Source organism: Ahaetulla prasina, chromosome 7 (assembly GCF_028640845.1).
Source record: "Ahaetulla prasina isolate Xishuangbanna chromosome 7, ASM2864084v1, whole genome shotgun sequence".
Taxonomy (NCBI): domain Eukaryota; kingdom Metazoa; phylum Chordata; class Lepidosauria; order Squamata; family Colubridae; genus Ahaetulla; species Ahaetulla prasina.
In genome coordinates, this window is record NC_080545.1 from 63533342 (window position 1) to 63552223 (window position 18882).

At 39.3% G+C, this 18882-nt stretch overlaps 1 protein-coding gene across 8 annotated transcripts in view; it reads left to right on the forward strand.

Annotated features, from left to right (window-relative positions):
- Positions 1 to 18882, forward strand: part of FAM234B (family with sequence similarity 234 member B) — a 66365-nt gene that overhangs the window by 41946 nt on the left and 5537 nt on the right. For 7 of the 8 annotated variants that reach the window (XM_058190268.1, XM_058190267.1, XM_058190269.1 and 4 more), the window contains 6 exons: positions 2012 to 2142; positions 2551 to 2698; positions 4916 to 5057; positions 9470 to 9613; positions 11351 to 11432; positions 12551 to 12706. In XM_058190268.1, the coding sequence (XP_058046251.1) occupies positions 2012 to 2142; positions 2551 to 2698; positions 4916 to 5057; positions 9470 to 9613; positions 11351 to 11432; positions 12551 to 12706 (803 nt within the window). Of the gene's footprint in view, positions 1 to 2011; positions 2143 to 2550; positions 2699 to 4915; positions 5058 to 9469; positions 9614 to 11350; positions 11433 to 12550; positions 12707 to 13773; positions 13819 to 18882 lie in introns of all 8 variants that reach the window. The other variant, XM_058190271.1, reaches the window with a different exon arrangement.

The window sequence follows — 18882 nt, forward strand, 5'->3', positions numbered from 1 at the left end:
AGTGCATTTTTAAAAGATACTTTATTGATACCTAGGATTCTGGCAGCAACCTGTATCAACCATCAGTACCAGTCAATGATATTTGTTATTTTTTTTTATTTTATTCAAAAAGTTTTATAAAATTTTTCCCCCCCTTTCCCCCCAACCCCCCTCCCTTCATAAACCCCCTCCCCCCTCCCCCCCTGACTTCCCGGAACAAGCACAAGGTATAGTTAAAAATAAAACAAACATATGCTAAAAATTTCCTCCCCCAAAACTATTATACCAATTTTCCCTCTCTAGCTCTGACTTCCTCCTTACATAACCAAAATCCTTCAAAAAAATTAACAATAAACAGTAATAAAATATATAAGTCAATAGAACAAATTAATCCTAAAGTATTTAAAACCAGCTAAAGCATAAAAATCCAATCCAATTCAGAGAATATCTCCCTTATAGCTTCTATAACCATATAATTTTCCCCTCAAGTCTTTCTTACATAAGATCTTTCGAGAATATTCTATTTAAAATTCAGTACAACACATTATAAAATTTCAATACAGGAAATTACAATATCTATTCAACTTTAGTCCTTCCTCGTCAAAATCCAGTATAAATCCAAATATCTAGTCTTTTATGATAGATATGAAACATATAATCAACCCATTTCTTCCAGATCTTCCTCACATATTGTCTTTCAGGGACACTAATATTTTTATCTGTTAATATTTCAAAAAAAACTTCTTTCAAGGATAATACTTTTGTCTCTTGCATTTTTTTTTGATGCATTAGTCTCTGTCTTTCCTTCATTACTCCTTTTGAAAAGTCAGTCACAATATTTCCTAGTAGTTCCTTATGTCCAAGAATCCACAAGTTACTGCCGTATATTCCATCAGTCCGAAAAGAGAACTCTTGGAAAGCATTAACCCTGGGAATTTTTTCGGTTCGGGAGACAGCCTCCTGTATGATATTTGTTATGATATTTGTTATTTTTAAATGTTCAGTTGACTGAGTTTCATGTTTAATGAATAAAAGAGATGATGCTGATAATAACAATAGCAACAATAATAGGAATAAATAATAAATAAATACAGCAGCCACACTCTGTGGGTTGATATACATACACATTAAGCAGAAATGTGAGAATTAGATGTTCAGCAGAATGATGGCATGAGGGGAAAAAACTGTTCCTCTGTCTAGTTGTCCTGGCATTCAATATTTTATAGCATCGTCCTGAGGGAAGGAGATGAAATAGTTTGTGTCCAGGATGTGAGGAGTCTGCAGTATTGTGACTACATTTTAGACGCTTGGTAATTGGCTTGCATTTATGACAGGTTGCAGCATCCTGTGGTCATGTGATTGTATTTTGTGATTTAAAAAAATTTTATAGCAAAAAGCACCTATTGGATAAGCTGGATTTGGATTTATGACCATGTGGCTTGCTTAATCACTGCGGTGATTCAACTAACAAATATTAGAAAATAGTCATGAATTCAAGTCTGATCACATGTGACTTGACCTTAAACTGCAATGGCTTATGACCAAAATTCTGAGCTCAATTGTGGTCGTAAGTCAAGGACTACCTATAAATCCAGAACTGCTGGATTGTCACCAAATGTGGGGAAAAAAACCCGAGATAACTCCAAATGTTTTGAGTTCATGGTGGCCCTCATGGTTCCCAAACTGTGGCCATCAGCAATAAGAGTTCTGTTTATTAAGTAATAACTGTGACACTCCTGTAGGTATGCTGGGGCAGCCCTGGGGCAGTGCAGTGCATGATGGGAACCATGGACTGATTTAATTATTGTATTTCCAGCGACCTTTAGAAATTAAATTATTGGAGTTGTGATCCTAACATAACTGGAAAGTGCTAAATTGAATATTCAATAGATGTGACCAACTTGGCTGAAGTTTGTTCAGTTGCCACCTCCCCCTACACTCTTGCCAATCGAGCACACCCTACCTGTAAACCCTAGCCAGTTGGTAAGATGCTTCTTGGCTGATACAAATTATATTGTATATCATCCTTTAGGGAAGTCAGTTTGGACCTTTGATTCCTCCCACTTTTCTAATGGAATCTTGGCTGCTCCAGCTGTTATTATACCTGATGTGGATGGAGATCGGATCAGTGATTTGATGGTCTTGACCCTTGGAAAAACACAGGTAGGCTGCGTTTCCCAAGCCCGGGTAAGGAAGGAGGAAGATCTGAATGCATTATTTTCTTATAGTTTATCCCAAAAGGGTGTCCAAGATATTTAGAGAGTAACAGATTAGACAAGGCTAGAATAATTGTTTCATGAATAGTCTTCCACAATGTGCTAGCCTTTTTTTCTGAAGCAAAAAAATATTATAAATTTTTGCTAATTCAAAAACTGTTAACTCAACTTGCCCCACAGCATCTGATCATCGGATAGATTGGCTAAATAAGAAACCTGATAAGATTTAACAGGATGCAGCTAAAAAATAATTTTAAAAATGTTTTTCATTCAGTCTTTCTTGGATGTGCATTGGATAGAGTGTGATTGGACTTCCATCTTCACATTCCCTCTATCTTTTTTTTTTCTTATGTAGCCAGAATTGAGCTTTATCCTGATATCGGGTAAAACTGGAAGCCCAGTGGGAGGACCTGTGAAGTACAGTATCAATAGACGTGGAAAACTGATTGATCCACAAATTTATATCACCTGCCATGGAGCAGTCTACATCCTGTTTGGCTTTGGTAAAATGTCCAGTTGCTTTGTTATTCTTATTTCTAAAGCATACTGAAATTACATAAAAGGCGTTTGACCTATAAACCCTGGTAGCATTACTTTGGTCCTGATGACAAGCATTTCATGGGCTTCGCCTCAAGGATACTTAGTTCTTTAATTTATAAATGCCAAAATCATATCAAGCATAGCAATTTACATTCCTAAAGAATATCTAGTTGGCATGGTGGGTAAAAAATAAAATCACTATGTGCATGACTTTTCTGTAAAGCCCAACCCTATTCAGTATCTTTTTAAATGCTATCAACTCCTTTTATTTCACATATACATATAACTGGTACTATATTGCTTAGAAAGGTACTATTTCTTTCATATTAAAAAAAGAGAAAAATATAATGATACTTGAGCAGAAAGGAAATGGCCCAAAGGGCAGAGGAAACAAAAAAACCAGCTCCTAATTGACAAGATGATTTTGGAAAACTGCAAGAGAAGGAACGTCAACTTGAATGCAAAAGAAGGCATTCAACTCCTTGCCACATGGTTGGATAATCAAGTGCTTAGAAAAAGTCAATAGAAATATCAGAAGCTTTGTGCAAAGATCAATAGCATAGTGGAAGACATAGTTGCTGGTCAATGGTGTTAGACTGGGAGAGATTAACAGCAAAATTGGAATTTCTCAAGGAGTCTCACTGTCACCACTACTGTTTGTCATTGCACTGATTCCTCTGTCAACAAAACTGAACAAGTCAGGTCATGGCTATCAAACATCAAAAGCATCTGCCAGGCTATCCCACTTCCTTTACAGGGGGAATCTGAAGCTGTATGGAGAAACACCATCTAAAATAGAATCACTGCTCAATACTCTCTGAATATATAGCTCAGATATTGCAATGGAGTTTGGACTGGACAAATGTACCACCCTTATCATCAACAGGGGAAAATAGTATAAACTGAAGGAATCTAGATGTCCTATGGAAATAGCATCAAGAGTCCGAAGAAGATCACTACAAATACCTGGATATCTTTCAAGTTGACAACCTCAATCACATTAAAGTCAAGAAATTAGAAGTGAATATATGAAGGGAATACAGGTAGTCCTCGACTTACAACAGTTTGTTTAATGACCGTTCAAAGTTTTAAAGGTGCTGAAAAAAGTGACTTATGACCATTTTTCACACTTACGACCATTGCAGCAACCCCATGGTCAAGTGATTTACATTTGGATGCCTGACAACTGTTTCATATTTCTGACGGTTACGGTGCCCAGTGGTCATGTGATTATCTTTTGCAACTTTCCGACAAGCAAAGTCATATGGGGAAGCCAGATTTACTTAACAGCTGTGTCACTAATTTAACAACTTCAGTGATTCACTTAGCAAATGTGGCAAGAAATGTCATAAAATGGGGCAAAGCTCACTTAACAAATTTCTCATGTAGCAACATAAATTCTGGGCTCAGTTATCGTACATCAAGGACTACCTGTATAAAAAATCTTAAAGTCCAAACTCAGAAATACAATCATGGCAATGAACACCTGGGTAATTGGAGTCATTAAATACATAGCTAGAAGTATGGACTGTACCCAAGCAGAACTAAAAGCCCTAGATAGGAAAGTCATGTTGACAGACTACTTACCAAGGATCATGGATGGGTATGAAAAAAAATTTAGATGATGAGAAAACCTGGCAATTGCTAAGAGCAGGAAAGTTGAAGAGAGACACAGAGGGACTAATTCTGACTGCACAAACTAAGCTTTAAGAACAATGCATACAAAGGAAGAATTGTGAAGATGTTACCAGACAGCAAATCCCATCTCTGCAAAGAAGCTGAAGAAAGAATGGCTGCCTGTTTAGCTGCTGCCAGACAATCACACAGACTGACGGCAAATAATGTCATGACAGAGCAGCAATAATGTCGCATTGGAAGATTTGCAAGAAATCCCATTTGTTTGCAAGCAAGAACTAGTGGAAAGCAAAGTAGACAAAGTAATGGAAAATGAAGACGATAAAGTGCTCTGGGATTTTAGAGTTCAAACATACAAGCACCTGCCACAGAACATCCCTGACTTAACTAGAATAGCTAGAATTTTTATCTGTATACATATAAAGGCCCTCATAATGATGGGATGTCTCTATTGAATGTCTTTAACTTTCCAGCTGCTGACTGATTTCACACCTGCTTTATCAAACACAACAGAATTTTAGACTTTGCATTTCCTTTCTACCTAGGTCGGGTCTATGCAGTTGCTTTAAGAGATATCTTTGCGCAGGCCAGAAATCATGATAATTTTCCTCCAGTGCTGCAGCACGAAGAACCAGAGTGGGAGAAACACAGATCAATCGATTTGTTAGAGTTCATTGATATTTACAGGTGGGACACTATCTTTTCTCTACCATGAAATTTGTGAATCACCCAGTTTTAATTCAGTGTGAAATGCACAAATCTTCAGCTGGCTAAAGATTCAAGAAATGAGTGTGATGATATAGGTTTTTTTTTTTTTAATAATTGCCATTGCTCAAAGGAGTGTTTTTCCTTTCATTGCATAGACCATTGAAGTTGACTGTCCAATATTTTTTGTTGTTGTGATCCAAGTCCAATATACATATACTGTACAATTAAATTAAATTAAAACTGCAATTGGGCAAAAGCAATGCGTCATGCACTAGAAATATCTATGTATTACAAAAAAATCTTATTGTCATGACCTTTAATTGGATGAAAGAATGAATGACAATTTTTGGCCCATGACTCCAGAGAGAATGAGGGAATGAAATTGGGGTGGTTGTGGCTTTTGCTGCACTGCTGGGATGCTGCTGTGGTCATGTGATCTCCATTTTCAATGCTCTGTGACTGTTTCCCAGCCAATCTTGCAATCTCTTGCTCCCTCCTCCCCCACCCAGCAACAGCAACTTACCTGCCCATTGGGAAGGAATAGCAGGGGGAGGGGGGGAGAAAGCAAGGAAAGGAGGGAGATTTCCAATGCCCCTGCCAAATTCCCAAAAGAAAACTCAATGGAGAAGCTGGCAGGAAGTTAGAAGTTGCTCCTGTTCCCACTGCATTTTTATCTATCCATCCTTGATCATTCTGTTTCACTGTTTTAGATAAGGAAATATCTTTGAAACAATGACCGAGTGGGGCATAGTTCAAAAGTGAACTATGTAAAACTATATAAAACAGACCAATTTTTTAAAAAAACAACAACAAAAAATGACTAAGAACATAAAAACCTGAATCATAAAGTAGCTAAAATTAGCCCTAAACGGAGATTAATATTTAGTGGTTAAAAATTATATTTATTTATTTATTTATTTAATCAAATTTTTATACCGCCCTATCTCCCGAAGGACTCAGGGCGGTTTACAGCCCGATAAAAATACAAATATAATACAAGATAAAACACTAATTAAAAAACTTATTTAAATAGGCCAAAATTTAAAATTACAATTAAAATGATAAAACCCCATTAAAATTAAATTTAAAAATTAAAATTCTAGTCCAGTCCTGCACAGATAAATAGATGTGTTTTAAGCTCGCGGTGGAAGGTTCGAAGGTCAGGAAGTTGACGAAGTCCTGGGGGAAGTTCATTCCAGAGGGTGGGAGCCCCCACAGAGAAGGCCCTTCCCCTGGGTGTCGCCAGTCGGCACTGCCTGGCAGACGGCACCCTAAGGAGTCCCTCCCTGTGAGAGCGCACAGGTTGGTGGGAGGCAATCGGTGGCAGCAGACGGTCCCGTAAGTAGCCTGGTCCTAAGCCATGGCGCACTTTGAAGATAGTTACCAAAACCTTGAAGCGCACCCGGAAGGCCACAGGCAGCCAGTGCAGTCTGCGCAGGAGTGGTATCACATGGGAGCCAAGAGGGGCTCCCTCTATCACCCATGCAGCTGCATTCTGGACTAACTGGAGCCTCCAGGTGCTCCTCAAGGGAAGCCCCATGTAGAGAGCATTGCAGTAATCCAGGCGAGATGTCACGAGAGCATGAGTGACCGTGCATAGGGCATCCCGGTCCAGGAAGGGGCGCAATTGGCGAACCAGGCGAACCTGGTAAAAAGCTCTCCTGGAGACGGCCGTCAAATGGTCTTCAAAGGACAGCCGTCCATCCAGGAGAACGCCCAAGTTGCGCATCCTTTCCATTGGGGCCAATGACTCGCCCCCAACAGTCAGCCGCACTTGCAGCTGACTGTATTGGGGTGCCGGCATCCACAGCCACTCTGTCTTGGAGGGATTGAGCTTGAGCCTGTTTCTCCCCATCCAGACCCGTACGGCCTCCAAGCATAGCTTAACCTTTTCATAGTTAAAAAGTTGGGATAAGAATCGTTGTTTCAGATTAAATTACTTAAAATATTTATGAGCCTGGGCACAGACCCATCTGTAACATCAACAGAGTGGTTGTACATGGAGATAAGTATACACAATGTTATTCTAGGTCCTGGATAAGTATGTAGAGCTGTGAAACCTAGGACTCTATTGGCATCTTAACGTGGACACCGATTTATCTGCTGGCTGAATGAACATAAATCAGGGGTAGGCAACTATGGCCCTTTTATGACTTATGGACTTCAATTCCCAGAATTCTTGAGCCAGCCACACTGGCTCAGGAATTCTGGGATTTGAAGTCCACAAGTCATAAAAGGGTCATGGTTCCCTATCTCTGATATAAATAATGGTCTGCTTTGGCCCAAATTAGAGTCTGTCAGAGTCCACTGTGTTTATTATGCTACTACACAGAATTTTGCAATGTGGTACGTAATAGCGGGGAGGTTCACTGTCCTGCAGCATTGAACATTTGACATGCTGCTGCTTTGTTTTTCTCTAGAGCCGCAGACTTGGGGCCTCAGGCACAGGCAGCCTCTGAAAGCTTTGAATGCAGCCCTTGGAAACTGCCCAAAAGTGATTGTTGAATTCTAATATCTAATTTGGCAGAAGGGAATATTATTAAAGACCATAGGCTGTAATCCTATTTGTTTCTTTTAGTTAGTTTAATTTAATTTAATGAAATTAAATCATTTTGGATTTTTCCTGCTTTTAAGTGTTTTCTGGAAAAAAAACCCGATTATCTAAAAACTTTGCATACAGGTGGTCCTTAGCTTACAACCATTCATTTAACAGCAGTATTGACTTATGATCATCTTTGCACTTATGACTGTCACAGCATCCCCATGGGCACATCGTACTTCCGGTTTCCTCTCTTAAGGCATCAAGAAGAAGGGCCTTCTCCATAGTGGCTCCCTCCCTGTGGAACGTTATCCCTATAGAGATAAGATTGGTCCCCCATTTTGACACTCTTTCACAAGGCTCTGAAGATATGGTTGTGCCAATGGGCCTGAGAACCCCAAAATGACATGGAGCCTATCAAATAGATCGATTATTGTCACTGTGTGTGTGTGTGTGTGTGTGTGTGTTGCTTTTTGTATTGTTTTTGTATTGGGATTTTGTCCTTGTAAACCACTCAGTATCATATAAATAAAAAGTAATCAGAATTTAGGCACTTGTCAACCTGCATGTATTTACGAAGACTGCAGCACCTCAGGGTTGTGTGATTGCCATTTGAGACCTTCTCAGTTGGATTCCAACAAGCAGAGTCAATGCGGGAAGCTGGATTTGCTTAACAACCGTATGATTCATTTAATAACTGCAATAATACACTTAAGCACTGTAGCAAAAAAAAAAGGTGGTAAAAAATTTCCAACTGCCTTGCTTAACAACAGAAATTTTGCTCCCAATTGTGGTCTTAAGTCAAGGACTACCGATATACTCTAATTATTCCTTAGTAACGGAATCACAAACATTTTATGCTGGAATTAGTTTTTAGTATTCTGTTCAAATTATGCTGCAATATTTCTGGTGGGCTTAAAAAGTAAAAGTCTGAAGTGTCTCCCAAACTCCCAGCAATAGCAATAGCAATAGCAATAACACTTAGACTTAAATACTGCTTCACAGTGCTTTATAGCCCTCTCTAAGTGGTTTACAGAGTCAGCATATTTCCCCCAACCATCTGGGTCCTCATTTTACTGACCTCGGAAGGATGAAAGGCTGAATCAACCTTGAGCCGGTGAGATTTAAACTGTCGGCAGCCAGCAGTCAGCAGAAGTAGCCTGCTGTACTGCACTCTAACCACTGTGCCACCAAGGCTCAATATGCAAGTTGTTTAGATGGTGCCCCAGACTATTTACAGAACCTACTCCTTCATGTGAATTTAACTAGCAATCCAAGCCATGGTTTGATTGAGAGTTTGTCTCAGCATCTACCCTCATTTGGTAACCCTATCTTATAAAGAGATTAATTCTTTTTTTTTCTATTAAAAAAGCTATAAGTACTTGTATCTTTGTCTTGGCTCAGGTGCTCTCTCCGAACCTCAATTACCCGGCACAATTGTTGTGTGGTTAAAATTAGAAGATTCCAAGGATAAATCACAATAACAACCAGCTGAATGGTAGCATTTACCCAGCCTTGGTTAATCTAGAAAAGTTACATTGAGTCAGACTTATTTTTTTAAAGATAAATTTTTATTGCTTTTACAATAATAAAAGAAAAATAAAACAGATGGTACAGACCTGGTTAATACTTGAAGCAGAGACCATCAGAATGTTCTAGGCTTATAGGATAGACTGGAAATTGGGAAAAAAAACACATTAGAAGAAAAAATGGGGAACCTGCTCTGTACAGCACTGCTGCCATAAAACGTGTCCATGACCAGAAAAGCAGTAAGAATTGAGTATATTGGGAAAATGATTGACATTACTGTAATTTACTCATTACCTTTTTGTTTGCTCTCTGTATCTTGCAGTGGTGGCGTTGTGTTTCTACAGGCAGTGAAATCGTCTGACAGCAATTGCAGTGACCTTTTGATCACCACTGAACATGGTTTGACTTTACTGCGAGGTCAAGATTTGGAACAGCGTTGGACTCTAGAGCAGCCGAATATTGACAGGTTACTGGGTTTGAGGGGTGGGGAGTGGGACCTTTTCTGATTCTCCTGTTGAGCTCATATGTAGTAGCAGGTTAATAAGGAACAACTCTTGTTAGCGTTAATCTATAGGAGCTTCCTCTCCTGTGGAATGTTTTTCTATTAAATTAGCTTTCCTTAAATCTGGTAAAGCTGGATGGGATTTTGGGGAGTTGGCATTTAGCACTTCTAGTGTATCATCAAGTTGGGTCAGGTTGATCTGTTTCTGAAGAGCCACTGGAGAACAGCTCTAAGCAACTGAAAGATATATATTTATCTGAACCTTTGATAGCTGGTGTTTTTTTAATTATTCCATTAATATAGCATGTCTGTAATGTTGAATATTCTTGAATCATCCGTCTGGAACCCATACCACATCTCTGACATAAACACAATAGAACGAGTCCAGAAATATTTTGCTAGAAGAGTTCTTCACTCCTCCGAAAACAACAAAATACCTTATACCGACGGACTTGAAATCCTAGGATTAGTAACAGAGTTGTTAATGCTTGGAACTCATTACCTGACTCCATAGTCTCTACTCAAAATCCCAAAATCTTCAACCAAAAGTTGTCTACTATTGACCTCACCCCATTCCTGAGAGGACTATAAGGGGTGTGCACAAGAGCACAAATGTGCCTACCGTTCCTGTCCTATTGTTCCCTTCATTATATCCAATTAATATAGTTGATGCATAATTTTAATTATATATATATATATTCTTCAAGATATACTGTTTTATCTATGACATTTGTTTGTGTATGCTGTTGTGACAAAATTAAAAAAAAAAGTAAGTTGTAAGACATGAAAATAAGTTAAATTGTAGAGGAAAGTAATTATTGATGTCAACATCAACATTTATCATTATGGAAGCAGGGAACTCATTCTACTTTGGCTAGGCAGTTATTCACTTACCTGCCACATTCTTGCTAGTAACCCTTATTAATGGGAGTTTCTCCTTTCAGGAATCTGGTTGGCCTTTGTTGCCTTCAAGTGAGCAATGAATATATTTCCCCTTTTTAGTTGTTTGACTCGTTTGAGTTATTCCCTTTGTGTTAGATGAACAGGTACATCTTTAGTTTTTTGCCAAAAGCTTACTAGATATGGCAGCAGCCCTAACTAGATGAGAAATAATATCACACATGTTTTAAACAAGCTACCTCTGACTATGAAAGTATTTATGACTTTGCAGTTGAATCAAGAAGCTTGGTATTAAAAGAAGTAGCATTAAAAAAAGTTTTGAAGTTGTTCAAGTCCAAATGTGCAGTGTACATGTGTGTGTGTGTGTGTGTGTGTGTGTAATCTTAGCCATGTTAAAAAGATGCATGAAAGAGTCATGGGGCTTTGAAGGCTACCTGTTTTTGTGTTACGTAAGTGCACTACTCTGAACAGGGGCATAGCAGCCATAAAGGACACAAAGCTTCAAGTGAAGTAGAAACTTAACTGAATCAGATTCTACTCAAGTGAGAAAAATTGCTGCTAGGAAATTCAAGATCTTACTAGGGCCCAAAATTGTCACTTTACTTTTGTTTTAACAACAACTGATTTCCTGGTTAGGAGAGCAGATTCAGTGGATAAACACTCTGAAACCTTCTGATGAAGTCTAGGCTTGTAGGAATGCAGATATTCTCCAATGAAGGAAAAGTTACTTCTCTCCAGGCATGGACATAAGATGTTTCCTTTATCCACTTTTCAGTCTGACTGTTTTCTTCATTTTTGCAGCCAGCCTTGCCCGGGGTACTTCAATGAAGATCAAACTTTGGATTTCATGCTTCAGGCCCAGCATGGAAACGTCTCTAGAAAGGTGCAGTCACTGCTTTCTTACAGTACAATCCTCTGCAATCTTAACTATTCAGGCAGGTAGTTCCAAAATAAATGTTTATTTGCACTTTTCCTCAACCCAATGCTGGTTGGAAATTCTGCATTTGAAGAGCACCAAATCGCGAAAGAATTGTATAGCTGCCCAATATGCAATTTACAGTCAATCCATTGTGACGAGCAGTATTACTTGAATTCTAATTCAAGGTAAGCCAGATGGTCCTCTCTCCCTGGTATTTGGGATTTTAATTCCTACAAGTGGTTAGTGACAACATAATGTAGACCAGGGGTAGTCAACCTTTTTATACCTACCGCCCACTTTTGTATCTCTGTTAGTAGTAAAATTTTCTAACCGCCCACCGGTTCCACAGTAATGCACCGTGTATTGTCGTCTGTGCATGCCTCTCGCGCATCGTGGATTGGGTTTGTGGGGGGGCGCCAGCTACCAGCTCTGCTTGTCTGTTACAGCTGGGTGGTGTGGGGGGAGATGCGTGAGCTATTCTGGACGAGGCTCTTTTGTTTGCAGTTGCACTATAGTGCCATTTAGTTTCACTTATGTAACGTGAACTAAACTTATGCAAGGGTGACACAAATAGTATATTTTCAGAAATTTACATTGTCACGGGGAATTTTATGAAAACCTAATGAAAATGTTTTTAAGTAATGCTATGAATTTTTTAAAAAAAGTTAATTAAATAATAAAAAAAGAATGCTTCATATCGAACAAAACCCTTACCGCCCACCATGAAAGCTGGAATGCCCACTAGTAGGCAGTAGGGACCAGGTTGACTACCACTGATGTAGACTATGTAGTTCATGGCATTTAAATGTGTCTGCTGTTGATACATCTATGTCCTTTCTTCTAAACAGTGACCACAAGAGGTTGACTACGCTTGTCATATGATCATTCATTTCTGAGAGTTAAGGGCCAAGTTAGACATTAAAGGCATCTTGGCATTTAATGTGCATCTTTTAAGAATGGTAATGAAAGGGAACACAACAGATGTGGAAAGGGTGTTTAATCCCTTTTTTCACTTCTCTTCCACTTCCCCGCCTTCTCCCCTGAAGTTTTATCTTGCTAATGCTGGGTTTCTCTGTTTTTAGATTCTGGTTGTAGATGGTAAATCAGGACTGCCAGTTTGGAATTATGAGCTGCCATATCACATGAGAAAATCAGATGCACTGTCAGTGCTGACTTTGGACAAAAAATCTGTCTTTCTTTTCTGGGCTAATGAGAAGCAATCTTTCTTCAAAAGCTTGGTGAGTGCAGAGTTCTTGAGTTTGGAGGAGGCATTTTGCCCTGAAACCACACTATTTAATTATGGTTGAAAACAAGTTGCAGTTATATAAGGGCATGAAAAATATTTTGCCCATTCTATCTTCCTTTTCTGATTTTATTGTTCCCAGGACTTTGAAACAATATTTTTGGGGAAAAAATATTTTCATTTCTGTGAATATTTTCCTGGCCCATTTCTTTATTTAAACACATACATACATCTGTCATCAGCCTGAATCAAAGGCTTCTTCCCTGAAAGTTATAGACCATAATCTACCATGCTGTATGTTAAGGGTAATCTGGGTTCACAACCAAGGTTGTGGACTGTTGAGCAGAGTACCCTACGCATGAAAACGACTGAGACTGGTTGTATACAATAACAGTCACTTGCAGACAAACTGGGGTTTGATATTCCTTTACTTTTAGGGAAAAGGCAAAGTCATAGTCCAAAAACAATCCAGGTCATACACATATAAAGCCAGTCAGTCAGGGATGTTACAAAGTCTTCTTACCAACGTAGACTTGCACAACAAACAAGGTCTTTCAGTTCGGTTCAGTTCAATACACAACAGTCAGTATCTTGAGGAATCAGCCATGATCAAGCAACAATCATAAAGCTCAAATATACAGTTGCAGCATGTCATTAGGTTACAATGCTGTAGCATCTTTGTAGATTCCCCACAAGCCATAATTTAGTAGTCCTTTTATACATTGGCTACAGAGCTCAACCAATCAGGATGCTTGCATGATGTAGCACAGCCTTAAAGCAATATCATGCCTTCCTACAAACATACATAGTTAGTTTATATATTGCCTGGCCAACTAGTTAGGCAAATAACAATTTCCTGACACTGTATAGATCAGGTTGGTAGATAGAGGGTTTTTAATTTTCTTGTCTAGGGTTGAGAGAGAGACAGTCTGGCCCAAAGTCACCCAACCAGCTTTAATAGGAGGACTAGATCCTTGGGTCTCTCTTCTAGTATAGTAAACATTACATTTATTTCTCTCTTTTCCTTCCATCCCCCACCCCTACATAATTCTACATTTTAAGGACAACTTCCGTTGGCAAAAAGCATCAGCCTAATGCAGTATAAAGGTAAAGGTAAAGGTTCCCCTTGCACATATGTGCTAGTCATTCCCGACTCTAGGGGGTGGTGCTCATCTCCATTACAAAGCCGAAGAGCCAGTGCTATCCGAAGACATCTCCGTGGTCATGTGGCCAGCATGACTAAATGCCAAAGGCGCACGGAACGCTGTTACCTTCCCACCAAAGGTGGTCCCTATTTTTCTACTTGCATTTTTTACGTGCTTTCAGACTGCTAGTTTGGCAGAAGCTGGGACAAGTAACGGGAGCTCACCCCGTTATGTGGCAGTAGGGATTTGAACCGCTGAAGTGCCAACCTTTCGATCGACAAGCACAGTGTCTTAGCCACTGAGTCACCTTATGTAGTATAGGAGCTGCAAAACCCAGGCATTATGCATCTAAAAACATATGCATGATAAAAGATAAGAAATAAGCTTTTCAAAGCCAATAAGTGTTTGCACCCACATTTCTTCCTAGGAAAGGAAATCCACATGGGGCTTCCATTTCTTTTATACCTGCCTGTCTGCACAGTCTTTATTATTATTATTATTATTATTATTATTATTATTATTATTATTATTATTGTTGTTGTTGTTGTTGTTGTTGTTGTTGTTGTTGTTGTTGTTGTTGTTGTTGTTTCAATTTCTATACCGCCCTTCTCCCAAAGGACTCAGGGCGGTTTACAGTCAAAGTAAAATCAATTAATACAAAGGAAAATTTAGAGTTGATTGAAGAACTTAAAACCAATAAAACCCCTTATTAAAACCCCACTAGGCCAGTCCTGCACGGTGAAACAGAAATGTTTTCAGCTCGCGTCGAAAGGTCCGAAGATCAGGGAGTTGACGGATACCTGGTGGTAGCGTGTTCCAGAGGGTTGGTGCCCCCACAGAGAAGGCCCTCCCCCTGGGTGTCGCCAGCCGACATTGACTGGCCGACGGCACCCCAAGGAGAACCTCCCTATGGGAGCGCACTGGTCAATGGGAGATCGCCGGTAGCAGCAGGCGGTCCTGTAAGTAACCTGGTCCTATGCCATGGAGCACTTTAAAGGTAGTAACTAACACCTTGAATTGCACCTGAAAGACCACCAGAAGCCAGTGCAGCCTGCGCAGGAGAGGTGTTATATGGGAGCAACGAGTCGCTCCCTCTATCACCCGCGCGGCCACATTCAGAACTAATTTTTTTTTTTTTTTTGCAAAATTTTTTTATTTTTCCATAATAATTCCCACAATTTGACCAGTGTACAATACAATCACTTATCCAACAATCAGTCCTATACTCAAATTATACTCAGTCAGGGCTGCTCGACTGCCACTCCCCCCTTTAATCCTTTCTTCCCTTCTCATCCTTCTTAAACTTCCCCCACCACCTTCTCCTCGCTTTCCTACTTCCCCTCCTCTTTCCCACTTCTCACTACCATCCTTTCTAACCCTCTATCTCCTTCTTCTCCTCCTCCTATCCTTTCTTCTCCCTTCCTTCTTTCCTCCCTACCCACCTACCTACCTACTTTCTTCCTTCTTTACTCCTCTTTCCTTACCCTTTCCTTCAGGAGTGTTTGCCGAGCAGTCCCGACATTACACCATTCAACTTGTTTAATTCTACCATTATTCCTGTACAATGGCAACCAATCAATTTATAGTCTTCCCTTCCCACCTCCTTCCCCGAGACTTCCCAGAACAGAATACAGGGTATTGTAACTAACAAACATAATCTAAAATATAACATAAAACATATTCCATTTCACACCATCACACTATCAATTCCCTTCTTTCTTAAACTAATACATAATAATTCCTAACTTCACTCAAAAACTAATTGATATTTTTTAATCTGATACTTATTTTGAATATAATCAATCCACTTCCTCCATTCCAATATATATTTTTCTTGTGTACAGTCTTTCAAGTAGGGAGGAAATTTTGCCATTTCTGCTAAATTTGATACTTTACTAATCCATTCTCCAATTGTGGGTAAGTCTTCTTTCTTCCAATATTGTGCAATCAATAATCTTGCAGCAGTTATTAAATTCAGAATCAGTTTTGTCTCTATAACAGTGCAATCTGAGATTATTCCTAATAAAAAGAACTGTGGAACAAACTTGATCTTCTTTTTCAAAATGTTCTGCATAATCCACCATATTTTAATCCAAAAGGCTTTAACTTTTTTGCAAGTCCACCATATATGATAATAGGTAGCATCCTCACAATCACATCTCCAACATTTTGCTTTCACATTTGGATACATACATGACAGTTTTTTAGGATCTAAATGCCATCTATAAAACATTTTATAAAAATTTTCTCTTAAATTTTGTGCTTGTGTGAATTTAACATTCCTCACCCAAATTTTTTCTCATGTTTCTAACATTATAGGTTGTTGAAAATTTTGTGCCCATTTTACCATACAATCTTTAACCAACTCCATTTCTGAATCAATTTCAACCAATACATTATATAATCTCTTTATATGCTGTTGACCTTGATCTTTTATTTGTTTTACCAGATTATCATCACTTTGCCTTATACCAATTTTCTGATCTATTTTCCATCTAGATTGCAATTGTCCATACTGGAACCATGTATAATTTCTTCCTTCATCCTCAATTTCTCCCTAGATTTCAACTGTAATTCCCCTTTTTCCATAGTCAAAAGCTCTTTGTAAGTGATAACTTCCATTTTTTGTAATATATTTATATTCTCTATCATATGTCTGGGGATGGTCCATATTGGTATCTTTCCATCTAACTTATATTGATATTTTTTCCAAATCCTCAACAACGCACTTCTGACCATATTATTCTTAAATGTCTTATCAATTTTCTTGTCATATATTACATATGCGTGCCATCCATATAACAAACCATAACCTTCTATATTCAAAATCCTTTCCTCTGTTAAATTAATCCAATCAGAAATTAAAGTTAAAACAACTGCATCATAGTACAATTTCAAATTAGGCATTTTAAACCCCTCTTTCCCTAACGCCTTGCATTATTTTTAACTTTATCCTCGGTTTTTACCCTTCCATACAAATTTATTAATCCCTTTTTGCCATTCTTGTAAATTTGCATCTTTCTTCAAAATTGGAATCATTTGAAACAAAAATAAAAATCTAGGCAAAACATTCATTTTTATAGCTGCCACTCTTCCCAACAATGATAATTGTAACTTCTTCCATTTCTCCATTTCTTTAATTACTTTTCCCCACAATACCTCATAATTGTTTTTATATAATTTTACATTCGATGCTGTAATGTATACTCCTAAGTATTTAACCTTTTTAACTACTTCATATCCAGTTATTCTTTCTAATTCTTCCCTCTGATGTGTATTCATATTTTTAATTATCATTTTTGTCTTCTGTTGATTCACTTTAAACCCAGATACCTTACTATACTGATCAATTGTCTCCATCAAATATACAGCTGAATGTATTGGTTGAGATAAAGAAACAACCAAATCATCTGCAAACATTCAGAACTAATTGAAGTCTTCGGGTGCTCTTCAAGGGAAGCCCCATGTAGAGAGCATTGCAGTAGTCCAGACGGGAAGTGACGAGGGTGTGAGTGACTGTGCACAAGGAATCCGGTGTAAGAAGGGACGCAACTGGCGTATCAGGCGGACCTGATAAAAAGCTCCCCTGGCGACGGCCGTCAAATGCTCTTCTAATGACAGTCGTGCATCCAGAAGGACGCCCAGATTGCGGACCTTCTCTGTGGGGGCCAATGACTCGTCCCCCACAGACAGCGATGGCCTCAGCTGATTATACCGGGATGCCGGCATCCACAGCCACTCGGTCTTGGTGGGGTTGAGTCGGAGCCTGTTTTTCCCCATCCAGACCCACACAGCCTCCAGACAATGGGACATCACCTCAATGGCTTCGCTGGGATGGTTAGGGGTGGAAATGTACAACTGCGTATCATCAGCGTACAGATGACACCACACCCCAAAACCACGGATGATCTAGCCCAGCGGCTTCATATAGATATTGAACAGGAGAGGCGAGAGAACCGACCCCTGGGGCACCCCACATAAGAGGCGCCTCGCGGTCAATCTCTGCCCCCCTGCCAACACCGTCTGCGACCGGTCAGAGAGGAAGGAGGAGAACCACCGAAAAACGGTGCCTCCCACTCCCAGCCCCTCCAGCCGCTGCAGCAAGATACCATGGTCGATGGTATCAAAAGCCACTGAAAGATCTAATAGGACCAGGACAGAAGAACAGCCTCTGTCCCGGGCCCTCCAGAGATCATCCACCAGCGCGACCAAAGCCATTTCAGTGCTGTACCTAGGCCGGAAGCCTGACTGGAACGGGTCCAGATAGACAGTTTCATCCAGGTACTCAGGAAGCTGATGCGCTACCACACTCTCAACAACCTTCGCCACAAAACGAAGGTTGGAGACCGGACGGTAGTTCGATAAAACATAGTAGTAGATTGACAAGTAGGGCCAGAGTAATATCGATACAAGCAATGTTTAAATATATTAGTCTTAGATAATGAGATTATCAGAATCTTAAACTGGATTTGGAAGCAAATTCCAGTTCTGAATAGGCGAGCTTTTTATTCCCATGTATCCTAGTTAGCAAAGCCATTGGCAAATTATGGAAGCTACAGACCTAATCATCTGAAAACATCAAATTGTGTCTCTCATTGAAATTTCACACTAGCTGCCTTAGAAAGGGTAAATACTGTATTACTTTTCCATATCTGGAATGTTGATTATTTTTCAAATGCTTGACAGTTCCATTAAATGTATAAAACCATAATGGCCTCGAGTTGGACCTGTTTGTCAGATCACACATGTTGGAAGATGTAACCAGGTTTATTTTGAACCTGTATTCAATCTGGCATGCTATGGAATCGCTGCTGCCCTAGATATAAATCCAAACTAGGGAACACACTTTACATTTTAGGAGAATTATTTAGTAACTACAAGAGTATGCGTGTCTTTGAAAACAACAGTGTTCATGCTTTCATCTGTCTTTTAACAAAGGGGCTTATTACTCTGTCAGTGAGCAGTTGTAATATTTATTACTGCAATGCAGCTTTGACCACCTTGAAATAATCTTCATGCCAAGATT